This window comes from Panthera pardus, unplaced genomic scaffold (assembly GCF_024362965.1).
Source record: "Panthera pardus isolate Hobbes unplaced genomic scaffold, ASM2436296v1 HiC_scaffold_3, whole genome shotgun sequence".
Lineage (NCBI taxonomy): Eukaryota > Metazoa > Chordata > Mammalia > Carnivora > Felidae > Panthera > Panthera pardus.
In genome coordinates, this window is record NW_026526876.1 from 9,741,409 (window position 1) to 9,758,679 (window position 17,271).

General features: G+C 50.4%; 1 protein-coding gene across 1 annotated transcript; it reads right to left on the reverse strand.

Moving 5' to 3' along the window:
• Positions 1 to 12,577: 12,577 nt before the first annotated feature.
• On the reverse strand, positions 12,578 to 17,271 carry ODF4 (outer dense fiber of sperm tails 4). Its single transcript, XM_053892860.1, is given in 5 exon segments — positions 12,578 to 12,963; positions 13,166 to 13,312; positions 13,563 to 13,736; positions 16,620 to 17,031; positions 17,033 to 17,271. Coding segments are annotated over 5 exon segments (978 nt in total). The 5' UTR covers positions 17,093 to 17,271; the 3' UTR covers positions 12,578 to 12,778.

Below are 17,271 nucleotides of genomic sequence, written 5' to 3' on the forward strand. Positions count from 1 at the left end.
ATTTACGTATTTAATCCATTCGTTTCTGCTATATATGTATTTTTTTGAGAGAGAGAGTAAGCAGGAGAGAGGGGCAGAGGGAGAGAAAGAATTATTAAGCAGGCTCCACACTCAGCACAGAGCCCAACCCTGGGATCATGACTTGGACCCAAATCAAGAGTCAGACACTCAAATGACTGAGCCACCGAGGGGCCCCACTCACTTCTGCTCTTAACAGAGAAAAAAAAACACAAAAGCTTATTTTCCAGCAAGGCATTCCTCCCATGTGTGGAAATGCTTTAAACATTAGAAAGGGTTTCTAGAAAGCATCACAGCTGCTAAATGGTACGTGCTATATTTTACCCTCCCAAAGGTCACCAGGGTACCCCCATTTCCTAGCCCGTGTCTCCTTCGCAGTCCAACCCATCTTGACTTCTTTGGGATGTTAAATCCACTTCAGCTCTCATCCCACCTTCTTTTTGGTTTCCATGAAGTGGAACTCTAGTGGGTTTTGTCCTACTTGGGGTCACTCATTCACTCCTCCCTCGCTCCTACGCTCCTATCCCCACTGAGATCCTGTGCTCCAAAACGCTGTAAAAGATACACTGGGAAGAGCTTGTTGGCACAAACGTGGATTTCAGTGGAGCAGTGCCAACCCCAAAATGCTCACCTGACAGGAACGGGGCAAGGTTTTTACAGGGAAGTCACCAAAGCAAAGGGAAACAGTTATTTCAGTGGTTAGGGCTTCAGCAGTTGCCTTATTTGGGCTCCGTGGGATGGGTTGCTCTTAAGTTTCACTTTCCTGGATTTGAGCGCTTTGGCTCTGGCTTAAGTTTGGTTTGCTTATGTGGGCTACCAAGGTGTTAGAGCCATCCCCAGTCTAATGGCCTCCTTGTTTGGACACTTTTAGCGATACCCTCTGCGTTCCTGAATTCTATTAATGGCGCCATGGGGTCACCTAAGGTAGAAACTTCAGTCTCCCCAGGAACTCATTCTTCCTCACTGCCCATCGTCAATCGTTGGCAGGTCATGTTTTCCAGACATGGATGCAACCTATGTCTATAATGCTTGCCCTTCTAGACCCCCGTCAAGAGATAGATTTTGTCGGGGCGCCTGGGTGGCCCAGTTGGTTGAGTCTTCGGCTCAGGTCATGATCTCACGGTTCGTGACCTCAAGCCCCCCGTCGGGTCCTGTGCTGACAGCTTGGAGCCCGGAGCCTGCTTGGGATTCTGTGTCTCCCTCTCTCTCTGCCGCTCCCCTGCTTGCTCTTTCTCTCTCTCTCTCTCTCTCTCAAAACTGTATAAACATTTAAAAGAGAGAGAGCCTAGATAGACCTGCCTTCCTGCCTTGACCGAGAAAATAGAGAAGGAGTAGTGATATTTGTCTTCTGAGATGAAGTCACAAAAATACCACCTCATTGTTTTGGAATGCTCATTCTTGGAACCCAATCGCTATGCCGTAAGGAAGCCCAAGCTCTTCCTGTGGAAAGCCTCACTTGGAAAGGAACCAACGTCCCCAGCCTCCAGCCCCGGCTAAGCTTAGTCAATAGCCAGAACGAACTCTCCAACCGTGTGAGTAAGCCATCTTGGGAAGAGGACCCTCCAGCCCCTCACTGATCTCCCTCCAGATGACGCCGTATGGAACAGAGACAAGCCCTGGCCAAATTGCGGATTCATAACGAAAAATACGCGATTGTGGTTTTAAGCTACTAAATTTGCAGGTGGCTTTGTTACGTAGAAGTGGATGGCTGATGTACTAACCCTGAAGTGTCTCTTCATTCCGTTACCGCCTCTCCATTCCCACAGGTCAGGCCCCCATCACCTCCTTCATTAAGAGACAGTCTGCCTAACGAATCTGTGGAAGTAAAGGCCTGCTCACAATAATAGTAAGCACGACTGAATGCCAATTTAGCTACAACGCTAAGCGCTTTGAATATATTATGTTATTTAATCCTTACAATTCTACCAAGTGCTTTGAAGGTGAAGGAATAAGTTTAAGCAGCAAAGTAACTTAAGGACCTAATTCCTTTCTTTTACAGAGGAGGAAGTGATGCTCAGAAAGGTTAAGAACTAGCCCCAAGTTCAAACCCAAGTCTTTCCAAGTCCAAGGTCAGGTCTTAAATCCACCTTCCTTGCTCCCAACTGGCTAGCGGCACCCGTTGCTTCTGGGAAAATGACTTAAACCTAACTCTAAACTTGGTGTGCAAGGTGGGAAAGGGTGTGGTCCTAACTCGTACACAATGTGTAGCTTTGATGCTGTGGCATGTGAATTTTCCCGTTGCACTTGTCTTATGCGGGGTGGTGGGAAGAAAGGCTGGCAGCCAGTCTAGGCACTGGCCCTAGTCACTTACACTTGCCAGGACTTGGCTTCCTCAACCAGAGAGAGACCAGGGGCACCTGGGTGGCTCAGTTGGTTAAGTGTCCGACTCTTGATTTCACCTCAGGTTACGATCTGACGGTTCGTGAGTTCGAGCCGCGTGTCTGTCTCTGTGCTGACAGCGTGGAGCCTACTTGGGATTCTCTCTCTCTTCCCCTCCCCTGCGCGCGCGCACACACACACACACACACTCGCGCTCGCTCTCTCAAATAAATAAACATTAAAAAAACATAAAACAGACCATTGAACCAGCTCATATTAGAGTTCTCTTCCAGCTCTGACTCTGTGTAATGTGGAAACTGGCCTCTTGTACGTTCGTGCTTCCTGCCTCTCCGAGAACCCCAACCCCTGAGCTCCCCGTCGGGGCTCATGTCCCCACTTCTGGGAAATGGCAGACTCAGAGACAGATGCTTTAGCGAATGTTCTCCATGTACCACTTTACCGGAACTAGCTTTAGGTCGGGGAATAAAATCTTTTCTGCAGCTCTCAGAGAAGACACTGTTCCCAGTGGTTTTGTGAAGCTAAGCTTTGGAGGAGGAAGGGAAGGAGCCCGAGAACCTGACTCACACACTTGCTTCCCAGCTCTTCTGCATGGTTTTTGGACATTAGTGCAACAGACCCTGAAAGCAGGGTTTGCCAAAGCCAAGTTCGGTCACTGTGTAGGCTATTACCTCTGCACAGTTACCTTAACCTTTTCCTGTTCCGTGGCTTCGGGTTGTAGAATTTTAAGGGGGAGGTTTCGAAGGGTTTGTTTTTAAATGTTATTTACACACCTTTCCGCTCGATTTGTGAACATTTTACAGAAGTCCGTTTAAAACCTGAGATGCTTTTACATATGAAGGAGCAAGAATCCTGGGAAGAGTCTTGTTCAGAACGTTAACCGATGGCAGAATCCCGGGAATCGTCTTCTGAATTTCGTCCAGAATTCTACCCCTTTGAATTTATTGAAATGTGGTTTCTCTTTTAGTTCCTGGTTCCTTTTATTGTTTTGATCTTGGCGCTAATCTTTGTTTACCCAGGTTCTGACATTTTTACTCCAGAATTAATTACCCCAGATGGTCTACTCTCCTGTGTTTTCCAAGCAAACAAAGTGGGCAGGAAGTAGGAGTTTCCTGAGCAAACTGGCTTTCTGTTTTAGTCGGAGGCTTGGTCTTTTAGAAACTTGTTTATTTTGTGTCTACTTTTGTTACTTCTAATTGATAAAAAAAATTTTTTTACTTTGGATCTAGTTAGATTTTACCTTTTTCCATTTAAAATTTAGTCTTAATATTTTGCCCTTTGCTTCCCTGAGTCTCCTTCGTAGTATCCACCGTTGTGTTGAATTTGAACCGCGACACCGGCTCTGTTGACGAGCTCCTCGCTCAAAATAGCTTCTCCACACCTAGAACTTTGGCCTCAGATTTCTGGTCACTTTGAGCCACTTCCCTTGACGTGACAACATAAGCGATCAGCAGGTGAGCTCTTGTGAGCCTTGCCTCTTGGGGTTTCGCACAGATGGGTCACCCCTAGCTTTGGTGAGTCATTCAGTGGCCCCCTCTCCCCTCCCCTCCCCTCCCCTCCCCTCCCCTCCCCTCCCCTCCCTTCCACCTCAGCACTGAGTACAGCAGTACACCGTTCTCTGAAGGACATCACCTCTCTTTCCGCCTTCCTCCTGATGCGACGGCAGGAACCCCGGAAATGGCTGCCTTAAATGTAGGGACCCTAGGATCTGGCCTCCACGCACAACCCAGATCACCAGGAATAACCCAGTCCTGAAACACTGCCCCTCTGCCCGAACCGGGATTGGGCCGGGCCGGGCACCGGGAAGCTTCTCCAGATGCAGCCACTTTCTGTGGCAGGAAGAGGGCCTCCCCGAGATCTGTCGTCAGGCTCGGCTTGTCCTCTTCCATCCCTCCTCACACCCTCTACTCCCCTGGCCTGTCGCTTTCATCCAGCCCTCCAGTGTCTAGAGACACAACTGTGTGCCAGGCTCATGCTCGTCTTCGGAGGCACCGTCCCGTAAGCGGTCATGGTAATGCGCCCGGTGCCGAAATGGAGACCCGCAAAGACGTCTGGGTCTGTGAAGGGCTGCTCAGTGCACGCCCCGCACAGAGGCCATGTAAGCGGAGTGTGGAAAAGATGGTTTGCAGCTCGCTCACCAATGTTCTCCGTTCCGCCCACTTTGGATCAGAGGACTTCTTACAGGAGAAATACGATTGGCCGGAGGCCATCTTCACCCAGTGATCAAGTTAACACTCCCGCCCCCCGCCCCCGTATTCGTACAGCACCACAACATTTCCATGCTGTTTCTACCCAAAATACAGTACCTGAATCTCATTATGAAGAAACAAGAGAGAAGCCCAGATTGAGGGCTTACAAAACAGCTGGTCTGTACTCTTCAAAAATTCAAAAAGGCCAAAGTCACAAAAGACAAAGACTAAAGGGGGGAAAAGAAAGAAAGGGAGGGAGGAAGGGAGGGAGGGAGGAAGGAAGGAAGGAAGACCAAGGAACTGTCCCAGTTCCAGGACTTTCTTTTGTTATCATGGACATCACTGGGACAACTGGCCAGATCTGACTATTGTCTGAAGGCTATAGTGTTTTATCAGGGTTAATCTCCTGACCTTGAGAATTGTACTATGGTTATGTAAGAGTCTCTAGGAAATACACACTAGAGTATCTGGGGCATCATGTCTGTAATTTATTCTCAAGTGGTAGAGAAAAAGTGTGTGTGTGTGTGTGTGTGTGTGTGTGTGTGTGTGGAGAGGAGGCTGGGGGAGATAAAGACAATGTAATAATGTTAACGTGCAGGGAAATCTGGTTGAAGAGTATATAGGAATTCCTTGTACTGTTCTTGCAACTTTCCTGTAAGTCTGAAATGATGTCTAAAAAAGAATTTCCGGGGTGGTGCCTGGGGGGCTCACTTGGTGAAGCATCCAGCTCTTGGTTTTGGCTCAGGTCATAATCTCACGGTTTCGTGAGTTCGAGCCCCGTGTCGGGCCCTTGTGCTGACAGCTCGGAGCCTGGAGCCTGCTTCGGATTCTGTGTGTGTGTCTCTCTCTGCCCCTCTCTTGCTCCCACTCTGTCTGTCTGTCTGTCTGTCTCTCTCTCAAAAATAAACACTAAAAAATTTTTTAAGGAAATAAAATTGTGAAAATAAAGTTTCTCTAGTGATTCTGACATCGGACATTTATTGTTATCTCTTGTGCAAAACCAGCAGCTTCTCCAAGCCTTGCCATCTGGTCGTCATTGGAGCCAAGGTCCGCAAATCCCAGCTCTATGGGAAATGCAGTTGTCTTTGTGGGATGGAGTGACTTTAGCTTCCCCGCAGCTCTCTGTCTTTCCCTTTTAGCCAAGAGGGTTGTGTCAGCCAGAAGAGCCTCAGTTATGCTGAGGGAATAAAGAACCCTAAAATCTTTTTTTTTTTTTTTTTACTTTTTAAATATTTATTTTTGAGAGAGAGCACGAGCTGAGAGGGGCAGAGAGAGAGGGAGACACAGAATCGGAAGCGGGCTCCAGGCTCCGAGCCGTCAGCACAGAGCCCGACGCGGGGCTCGAACCCACAAACCGTGAGATGGTGACCTGAGCCGAAGCCGGACGCTTCACCGACGGAGCCCCGCAGGCGCCCCAGAGAACCCCAAAATCTTCAAGTCGCACAATCTCGTAGCAACCAAGCTGCACCCCCATTCACTCTGCATATCTTTGTCCTCACGGGCCGCCATAAGGAATTTCCACAGACCGGGCGGCTTAAACAACAGAAACTCATTTTCTCACAGTGCTGGAGGCCGGAAGTCTAAGACCAAGGGGCCGGCCAATCGGGTCTGTGGCGAGAGCTGTCTTCCTGGCCTGCGGGCAGCTGCCATCTGGCCATGTCCTCACGTGGCCCTTCCTTACGGCACGTGCACGGACATGAAGAGAGCCAGTGGCCCTCTGGCATCTCTTCTTGTAAAATCACTCACCCTATCCGATCAGGGCCCCCACTCTTATGACCGCATGTAAACTGATTGCCTCCCCAAAGCCCATCTCTAGATACAGCCACACTGGGGTCAGGGCTTCAACATGAATTGGGGGGAGGGTGGCAGGGGGACACAATTCAGTCGGATGAGGTTTTTGGGGTGATAGTGGGGCTCAGGGGGTCCAGAGACGACGGCCAAGAACGAATTCTTAAAGATGTCCCTGGTGCAAAAAGGTGATTTTATTAAAGCACGGGGACACGACCCGTGGGCAGAAAGAGCTGCCCGGACCACGAGGAGAGACTAGTTATATACTATGGGGTTGGGGGAGGTAAAATCAGGAGGAAGTTTCCAGTGAGATCTTCATATGCTAAAGAACACTCCCAAGATGGTGGAGGCCTAGCTATTGCCGAGCTAAGGGTTTTTTTTCCCCCGCCCTAGCAAAATATTAACATTAAGACATAGGGAGTTCCTAGAGAAGTGTTTGGCTCTTGCCGGCCTCAAGTATTCGTCAATGGGCTGCAGGTTATACGGAAATTGAGTTCTATCTGCCATTTCCTTCTGCCTCTGTTTCCCACATCACTATGGAGGGGAGGGTGATGTTGGGGCTCCAGGAAACTGAGTCTACAAATTTCTGGAGACGAGGCGATTGAGAAGACTGCCTTTTTCTTGTGATTGACTAAGATCTTTGTAAATAGATGGAGACTCGGGTCCTGCACGACTGTGAGCTCTATCGGTTAACCCTTTGTTTTCCCCCTTTCCTTTGTTCTTGAGCAGCCGGGAGTGCCCGAGGAATAGCACACACATCCCACCTGGGGCCTGTCAGCTTGCCTTCTCCTCCCTCAAGGGAGGGAGAAGCCCTTGGTGAAGTCCCTCGAGGGCTGGCTATGGACTCTCCGCCAGGTGTCCTCATTCTAGCACTCAGGGTGACAGATCAGCCACCATCTTGAATGCGCAGGGGCAATGAGATCTCCAGGGGGTTTCACGCTGGTAAGTAAATGCTCTGGTCCAGAGGTAGGAGCGTGTTGCACAATTTGTTGGCCAGAACTAGTCACGTGACTCCGTCCGGAGCCAGAAGGGGCAATCTTAGCATATCCCCAGAAGGCAAAACCTAGAAATACTTGGTGAACAGCACGAATGACCACCACAGGAAGATCAATGGCTCCTACTGAATCCAGCAGACTCTTTGGCTTAAAATTACATCTACGAGGGGCGCCTGGGTGGCTCAGTCGGTTGAATGTCCAACTTCGGCTCAGGTCATGATCTTGCAGTTCATGAATTCAAGCCCCGCGTCGGGCTCTGTGCTGACAGCTCAGAGCCTGAAGCCTGCTTCGGATTCTGCGTCTCCCTCTCTCTCTGCCCCTCCCCTGCTCACTCTCTGTCTCTCTCTCTCTCTCAAAATAAATAAACATTAAAAGAACAAATACAAGAAAATTGTGAAAGGTGGAGTCAAGAAGATCTGGCTAGACATCTTGGATGCTTAGAACAACACCACAGTGAGTGGTACAATACTGTTTGCCTCACAGTATCGCAGACTGGGTGCTGGACAAGCCAGTAACTTGGAAATGCCAGTGGGAGCAGACCAAAACCACACACACACACACACACACACACACAGAAAAGATCTGCTCTCTCTAGCCAAAAGACCAGGAGAGAGGCAACCTGACAAGACAGAAAACTTATAGAAAATACTTCATTAATCCAGCCAACACCATGGAGAACACCGTGGCCCTTCTGCCATGTTGGTCAGCAGAGGCTGAGTGGGGGAGCCTGGGCCTCCACCCTCAACAGACTATAACAAGACACCTCTCCTAGCACCCCCGCCACCCCCACCTCCTGCCGGGGTGGTAGCAGACAAGACCCCGGGGGGCAACCAAGACTTATACTCCAACCAACAACCCCCCCTCACACACATACACACAGGAAGAACGGGGACCACATGGGAATCCTGGACTTCACCACCCGCCCGCCTCTGTCAGAGGAGGCTGAGTGGGAAGCTGGAACTTTCACCATCATCCAGTGAGCAAAAAAGGCCTCCACCCCACATCACAGAGAGGCCACATGGGTAGGAGTATCAAGGCACCCTTCCCCCTCCCACCTAGGAAGCCTAGTGGGGAACCTGAAATCCTGCCTTGGACCAGCAGTAATGATGTATCCCTTCCCCTGCCCAGGGTGTCCAAGGACGCTGAGTGGGGAGCCAGGACCTTTACCCCCACCTGGCTGTAGCAAGGAAACACTCCCTTCCTCCATGGCACGATGTCAGAGAGGGCCTGCTGGAATGGGAGATTTGAGTAATACCCACAGTCTTACGATGTAATACCAAAATGTCCAGGATACAATACAAAATCACGCATCATACCAAGAACCAGAGAAGCTCAACTTGAAGGAGTTAAAGATACCCAGCAGATGCCAACCCTGGGATGACCTAGACATTGGGATTTTCCAACAAGGATTTTAAGGAGCGGTGTAAAAATGCTTCGACGAGCAATTACAAATGGGCTTAAAACAAATGAAACCATAGAAAGTCTCCACGAAGAAATAGAAGATACATAGAATGACTAAATGGGAACTTTAGCACTGAAAAAAAAATACAATGAAATTTTAAAACTCAGAGGATGGGCTGAATAGCAGGCCCAGATAGGCCCTTGACTGGCCTATCGGTCAAGGTTCAACCAAAGAAACAGAACCACTAAGGGATTTATTTTTTGCCGGTGGGGAACCAGTTAAATAGTCTATGTAAGGCTGTCGCTTCCGTGCCTAATTCTGGGACCCGAAGTTCATCAGTGTAGGCAGTCAGGAAGGGAAGACGTGAAAAGAAGAGAGCAGAACCTACAAGGCTGAGCCAGAACTCAATACCGATAGACCGATACCTATGTTGGTCTCTTACTGCCTCCAGGCCTCCAACTTTAACAGCTGGGAGGGCTCTGCCTCGCATCACGGAGTTGAACAACATGAACGAACCTTGAAAACATTATGCTAAGCAGAGGAAACTGGACACAAGAGCCTGGGTATCGTATGATTCCCTTTATACGAAATGTCCAGAATAAGCAAATGCAGAGAAACAGAACGTAGACTAGTTCCAGGGGATGGAGGGAATGGGGAGTAATTAGAGCAGTAGAGTGTTCTGGAATGGTTGCACATTGTGAATATACTAAAACCACTGAATTGCGTACTTTAAAATGGTAAATTTTATGGCATGTGTGTTACATCTAAAAAAAAAAAACCCATGGAGACTTGCAGCTGGGGAGAAATAGGACTGAATCTTTTTTTATTTTTTCCAGATGTTTATTTATTTTTGAGACAGAGAGACAGAGCGAAAGCAGGGAGAGGCAGAGAGAGAGTGAGTCACAGAATCTCTGTTCTGTGAGCACAGAGCCCGACGTGGGGCTCGAACCCATGAGCCATGAGACCATGACCTGAGCCAAAGTCAGCCGCTCAACCAACTGAGCCACCCGGACGCTCCAGGACTGAGTCTCCATCAAGGAAATTTCAACATTTTCCCAGCTGGATTTCAGAAGTGCTATGAACCAATGACTCCCTGTTGTGTCCCTCATTCATATTCCCCTCCCCGTTTTTTGTTTTGTTTTTTTTTTTTTTGGAGTATGATGAACATACAGTGTTACATTAGTTTCAAGTGTACAACATAACGATTCAATAATTCTATACATTACTCAGTGTTCATTATATGCCATTATCCCCCTTTGTAAACAGCAGCGTCTGTCACGGTTACCCCTCGACTGCCCTGCCTGCCATGGTTTCTGGCTGTGTGGGGGGTGGTCACATGTCTCTCTAGTTCACAGGTATGCAGACTGAGAGGAGCTGCACTTGACTCCCTGTATTTAAGGCATTGCATCTCAAGAGCCTTACCTGCACCTGGACCCAATTTAGGCGGCGCATTTGTTTGCTAGGGCAGCCGTAACAAAGCGCCACAGGCTAGGTCCTTTAAACAACAGAAATTTATTTTCTCCCAATTCTAGAGGCTGGAAGTCCAAGGTCAAGTGTAATAGGTTTGGTCTCTTTCTGAGACCTCTCTTACGTGGCTTGCAGATGCGAACCTTCTCGCCCGGTCTTTCCTGTGCACCTCGTAAGACCCTATCTCCAGCTAGTTACATTCTGGGGTACTGGGGGTTAGGGCTCCAACGTATGAATTCTGGGGGAGACACAACTCGGCCCATAACAGACGGCCAGTGTATCACGAATGCTTAAAACTTCGTCTCTGCCGGATGCCTCAACAGCTCCACGATGAGACTGTGAGCACCTTACCAGGTGACAGGTGCACCGAGTGTGACAAGGCTGGCTCCTGCCACAAGTTCCTCTTCTTGCCCTCCCCTGACTATAACCTAGTGACATCCAAATGCACCAATGAAAATCCCTCAGACGTTTGCTTGACCCCAATAAAGGCCCTTGGCCACGGGTCCTCACTCTCTCAGCTCCCCATCTGCGTGGTTGAGCCTGCTCTCTGGGCTTTCCTTCCATGTGGCCTCCATGTGGAATGTGGACCTCTCCTAGGACCTGTGGATATAATGAACCCTCCAATTTCAAATGCCTCTCTGAGTGCAATTTCCACAGCTTTGTTGGAATAATCCTTAAAGGCCCCATGAGGAGGACTTAGTTCCTCCCTTGCAACACAGTGGAATTCCGAAATTTCAGCTGATTTATGTGGTGAAAGTAACAGTGTATAAGGGCACGGACACTTCCTCCTCTTCCTCCTTCCTCGTTCTCTCTTAGATCACTCACTCTGGGGGACACGAGCTCTTGACAACCTAGCAGCCCATGAAAGAGGCCCCTGTGGCAAGGAACCGTCGACAGTCATATGAGTGAACCACACTGGAAGTAGATCCTCCAGCCCCAGTCGAGCCTTCAGATGACTGCAGCCCCAGCTGACATCTTGACTATGACCTCGTGAGAGACCCTGAGCAAGAACCATTCAGCTAAGCTGCTCCCAGATTCCTGATCCTGGAAACTACGTGAGATAATGTTTATTATTTTAAGCCACCAAGTTTGGGGTAATTTGTTATCCAGCAAAAGATTATATTAGGTCTTTATCAAAAGAGGAAAATTATACATAGACTGGAAGCATAGCCCCCTTTATGTATGTAGGAGGCAGATAGTCTCACCCCTGTAGGCATTTGAGTTTATGACTTCTTTCAAATGACCAAATCCCTTTCTCCGATCGTGACCTACATTTGCTTGTTGGTTCTTCCCCAAGGATGACCAAATCAATAAATCCTCGCTACGGGGGGAAGAAGCACGAGGGAGACAATGAGTCTGGATTTGTGGGGTGCTTCTCGGCCCAGATTTCAAGCCCACATATTCTTTGCTTAGACTGTTTGCCTGGAGCCAAGAAGCTGCACACCGCTCGTCGGGTATGGTTAAGGACAAGAATCTCAAAAGAGCCAAAAAAAATCAAATAGAAATCAGTCAGACGTATTAGGTCGAACCATATGAAATGGGCAGCATTTAACCGCTGAAACGGCAGTGTCGGACGGCTCGACCCGCTAAGATGTACAGCTTTCGTCTATCCACCCCACTCGGACTTTGCGCCTTCTCTCTGGCCGGCTGGCATGGCGGCTCCATCTGGAAGGATTCGACAGATCAGCCACAGCGGCTCTCCGGGGAGACCAGCCTCTCTGTGCGGGATGCCTGAATCCCAGTGGTCATTGCCGGTGCTGCCCCAGGCAGGTGCCGCACGTGTTCGTGAGGCTACACGAAGTTCATAATCCAAAAGGACAACCTGTGTCTCGATCGTAGGGCCTGACTCTCACGGTTTTTATTCCTGCCGTTACACGGGAAGCTTGGTCGGAGAGCAGGAGCCGCCCAGAGGGGTGGCAGAACTGGTGGAGTCAAGAGCGGGTGGCGACGGAGTGGCAGAGGAGAAGGTGTGGACGGAGGCCGGGGTGGAATTGGAGTCGGAGTTGGCGCCGGTGATACCCTGGCCCAGGGCGCTGGGACCTCTTGGTCACCCGAGGACACAGGAGGTGGGATGGCTGCCCAGCACACACGGTACAGCCACGGCCCGGGTAACCTGCCTCTCACCTTGTGGCCAGTTTGCTCTTGGGTCGTTCACTCCCCGTAAACCCACTGGTCACAAGCGATCTCTCCTCATCACGCCCCCCGCCTCCTAGCAAATGTTGGGATGCGGGTAACGAAGTGTAAAAAGACGTAGCTCTCGCGACGCCTTTCACCTGGGCCCAAAGGCTCCCAGGCAGGAAGAGTCGGGAAACGAAGTTGTTCTCTCTCCCTTCCTCGCCTTCTTCGAGTGGTTGTCTTGTCTCGACCACTGCCAGACACGGTAAGCAAGAGACAATTTATTCCCCATCGGCCCCGCTGTCAGCCGGCAGGAACGAGGAGGGCAAGTGCAAGGCTGACCTAAAATCCTCCCTCTCTAAGTCCTCGAGGCGAGGAGAGCCAACCTACCCAGGGCTTCGAGAAAGGATGAGGAGAGGGATTCGGACGAGGGGCGGCCGAAGTCGGCGCCAGGATTTCGGAAAAGGTTACGGAGAGGCCTTCTCTCGCTCCGGATCCGGGACTTCCTCCTGCTTGCCCGAGGTGTGTGAGACCCCCGGCTCACTCGGAAAGTTCTGTACTGAGCTGGAACCATTGCTGCAGGACGCGGCCCGGCGGGGACAGTTCATAATCACACTCCAGAAGTGTTTGTGGTTGAAGTGGCAGAGGGCCGCTGGCAAAGGACAAAGGGATGGGGGACAGGAAATGTGGAGAACGGAGGAGGAAAGCGGAAAGCGGCAGGCCAGGCGAGGTGAGGCCCAAGGGGACGCGAATCCTAAGAACCTACCTCCCCACCTCCGGGCCTTACCAGCCCCTCCCTCCCTCCACGCTCCTTCCTGCCCTGAGCCACCTCCTTCCCAGGGCCGCCAGGCCACTCACCGCAGGTGACCAGGTGACGTACAGGACAAACACCAGCCAGCCTATGAAATAGCTCCAGCCGATGGGGACAGATAAATTCCTCTTCAGTTCAAAGATCCAGAGGTTAATAGGGAACAGCAGGAGGGTAGAGAAGATAAAGGTAACTGGGAGACAGGAAGCCAAGAGATCTTCTCACCTAAGAATCCCCCAAGGATGCTCCCTTCGGTGCTTAGTTAGCGCAGCCCCACCCAACTCCACCTCTCCAGGGACAGGGGGGGGAAATGGGGGGACTCCATTCTCAGCGCCCACCCACACCCCTGCCCCACCCCACCCCCCAAAGGAAGGAAGAGGGAGGAGTGCCCAGGAAGATGTGGCTTGTGAGAAACTGAGCTCCATTCCCAGAGCTGGGGGTACCTTCAAAGAAGCTCAGGATGGTCCCGATCCAGCTAAAGAAGGGCAGTCTCTTCAGACCGGGTAGATACGGCAGGTGCAACCAGACGGTGAAGACAAAGCCCAGCCCCAGGGTCAGGCAGAAGGTTATCCGGGCCACCCCGAAGACCGGGTGATTTTCCCACAGCTTAAAACTGTCTGGAGAAAATGAGAATACAGGACGAACTCAGGATTCACAAGAGAAAAAAAATATAATCAAATGAGTAATTACGAGAAAAAGTTAATACTCGAAGAAATGCACATTTGAGGTAACAATGAAATGTGACTTTCACTTATTAAATAGGCAAGGGTTCTTTTTTTTTTTAATGTTTATTTATTTTTGAGAGAGAGACAGACAGACAGAGTATGAGCGGGGGAGGGGCGGAGAGAGAGGGAGACACCAAATCCGAAGCAGGCTCCGGGCTCCGAGCTGTCAGCACAGAGCCCGACGCGGGGCTCGAACCCACGAACTGTGAGATCATGACCTGAACCGAAGTCAGACGCTTAACCGACTGAGCCACCCAGGCACCCCGGCAAGGATTCTTACCATGGAGATTGTTTGAAAATCCCAACCATACGAAAATGAATAACTCAATAGAAAAGTGGGCTGGGGAGGAGGGCCCGGGTGGCTCAGTCGGTTAGGTGTCCAACTTCGGCTCAGGTCATGATCTCCCAGTATGTGAGTTCAAGCCCCACAGGAGGCTCCACACTGACAGCACGGAACGTGCTTGGGATTCCCTGTCTCCCCCCTCTGTCTGCCCCTTCCCCACAAGCTCTCTCTCTCTCCCTCTCACTCAAAATAAATAAGCAAATAAATAAATAAAACCCCCCAAAAACTTAAAATATTTCATTCTTTCATCCAGCCAAGCCACTTTGGGAAATCTATACCAAAGAATTCATACTAAACACAGGGGAGAAAAAAAACTTTATGATTAACAAATTTGTTGCTCCTTTTTTCACAAATATGACATTGGAAATAAACTTTGCCAAGAATGGAAGAATAAAAGTCAAGTAAAAAGGTGACAATCCATTTACTTGATATATATCTATTAATTCATATATTTTTTTAATGTTTACTTGTGAGGGAGAGAGCACGGGTGGGAGAGGGGCAGAGAAAGGGAGACAGAGAATCCGAAGCAGGCTCCAAGCTGTTAGCATAGAGCCTAATGTGAGGCCTGAACCCATGAACCGTGAGATCATGACCAGACCCGAAGTCGGACACTCAACTGACTGACCCAATGTCCCATCTATTATAATATGGAAACATTTACTGTATCTTTATAGACATATTTAAAACACTATAAATTAAATTAAAATAATTTAGAAGACATAAAATTGTTTATGAAGACTGAGTCCAGCTGTATAAAAACCATTCGAAATTTGTTCAGTTTATTTTTTATTTTTTTTAATGTTTATTTATTTTTGAGACAGAGAGAGAGAGACAGAGCATGAACGGGGGAGGGGCAGAGAGAGGGAGACACAGAATCAGAAGCAGGCTCCAGGCTCCGAGCCATCAGCCCAGAGCCCGACGTGGGGCTCGAACTCATGGACCGCGAGATCGTGATCCAGGCTGAAGTCGGATGCTTAACCAACTGAGCCACCCAGGCGCCCCTGGTTGTTTTTTTTGGTTTTTTTTTTTTAAAGCCTGGCTCAGTCGGTGAAGTGTGCAACTCTTGATCTCGGGGTTGTGAGTTCGGGCCCCACATTGGACATGGAGATTACTTAAAAATAAAATCTTTAACACATAATAATAAATAGGGGCACCTGGGTGGCTCAGTGGGTTAAGCAGTGGACTCTTGATTTCAGGTCAGGTCATGATCTCACAGTGCTCGAGATCGAGCCCCGGGTCCGGCTCTGTGCTGACGTTGCAGAGCCTGCTTGGGATTCTCTCTGCCCCTCCCCTCCGTTCATGCTCTTTCTCTCTCACTCTCTCGCAAAATAAATAAATAAATAAATAAATAAATAAATAAATAATTTAACGGGTGCCTGGTGGCTCAGTAGGTTGAGCATCTGACTCTTAACTTTAGCTCATGATCGTAGTTTGTGGGATCAGGCCCCACGTCAGGCTCTGCGCTAACAGGGTAGAGCCTGCTTGGGATTCTGCGTCTCCCTCTCTCTCTGCCCCTCCCTTGCATGTTCACGCTCTCTCAAAAGTAAATAAATGGGGGCGCCTGGGTGGCACAGTCGGTTAAGCGTCCGACTTCAGCCAGGTCACGATCTCGCGGTCCGTGAGTTCGAGCCCCGCGTCAGGCTCTGGGCTGATGGCTCGGAAGCCTGGAGCCTGTTTCCGATTCTGTGTCTCCCTCTCTCTCTGCCCCTCCCCCGTTCATGCTCTGTCTCTCTCTGTCCCAAAAATAAATAAAAAATAAAAAAAAATAAAAAAAATAAAAAAAAAATAAAAGTAAATAAATGAACATTAAAAAAACAAACAAACCAAAAACGCTCCGGTTTTGCACGAGAGCTGAGAAAGGAGGCCCAGCGCCGGGAGGGGAGGTCAGATGAACAAGAACTAGAAGTGAAAGGCTGCAAGGACGCCGAGAAGGAAGGAGCAGGGAAACCAGACAGGGAAACCCAGAGCTGGCCCAGAAAAGCAGGGCCTGAGGGAGAAGGGAAGAAAAGAGGCTGGGACCCGGGCCTGGGAGACAGCATTCTGGGGACTCCCCTGAAGCTCGGGGTTTGCAAGCCTAGGGGAAGGAAATCCCCACCTCCAAGGAGGCTCTTCTCCCAATATAATGGGTGTTGTGTGATTGAATGATTGACATTCCCTGAGAGTCGTGCCCCTGGCAACATTGTCACAGGCGCAGACTGGGCTCTGAGCTCCTCCAGAGGAATGGTACCTTCCCTTGGGTCAGGCAGAACCCTCTGGCCGGGACGGATGGGAGAACGAAAACCCATCCTCGGCGGTCTCTGCCGGTGAGGCCATCTTGCAGGGAAACAGCACTGGGGACGACCAGAGGGAGGGGACGAGGCCACGGGGAGCAGATGCCGTGACCGAGGCGGGCCGGTTCCCCGGGACGGCGACGGGGGTGTGGAGGGTCTCACCTTTCCCGTTTTCGGAGCTGGAGCAGCTCTTGGATTTGCAGATGTGCAGGAGCCCCATGGACATGAGACGAGCCGACGTGTAGATTCTCGAGCTGACGTTGCTGGGCCAGCGCTGGTAGACGCGGCTCCCGGAGAGGCACAGCCACTTCTTGGAGAACACCATGGCCAGCAGCAGGATGAAGGCGACGAGGCTGAGCTCCGAGGCCAGCACCCGCGCTACCCAGCGGGAGCTGTGCGTCATCCTCCACCACAGGGGCGGCACGGAGATTCTCCCGGGCTCTGAGGGGTGCTCCCCGGGCACCTGCCTGGCACCGCTGGGGTCAGCCGGCCAGCTCTCTTCTTGGGCCAGGCTCCCCTCCGCCCCGTCCCGCTTCCCAGCCCCCCCTTCCCTCGCCAGGGTTTGGATGCTCATCCTTTTTTCCTACCGACCCGGGAAATCCAGCCCTAAAGTCCCCTGCCCCCACCTTGAGCATTCCCTGTCTCTCCTCCTAACCTCCACCCCATCTCCACCTTCCCTTGCTGGGCTCAGTGGTCCTTCATCCCTTAAATATTTGTAGCAGGCAGAGTCCTTGCCACCACAGGGCCTGGGGTCTGGGAAAGAAACGACCTATTCCGTAGGACCGGGCCCCTAACTGCCATGGAACGTTCCAAC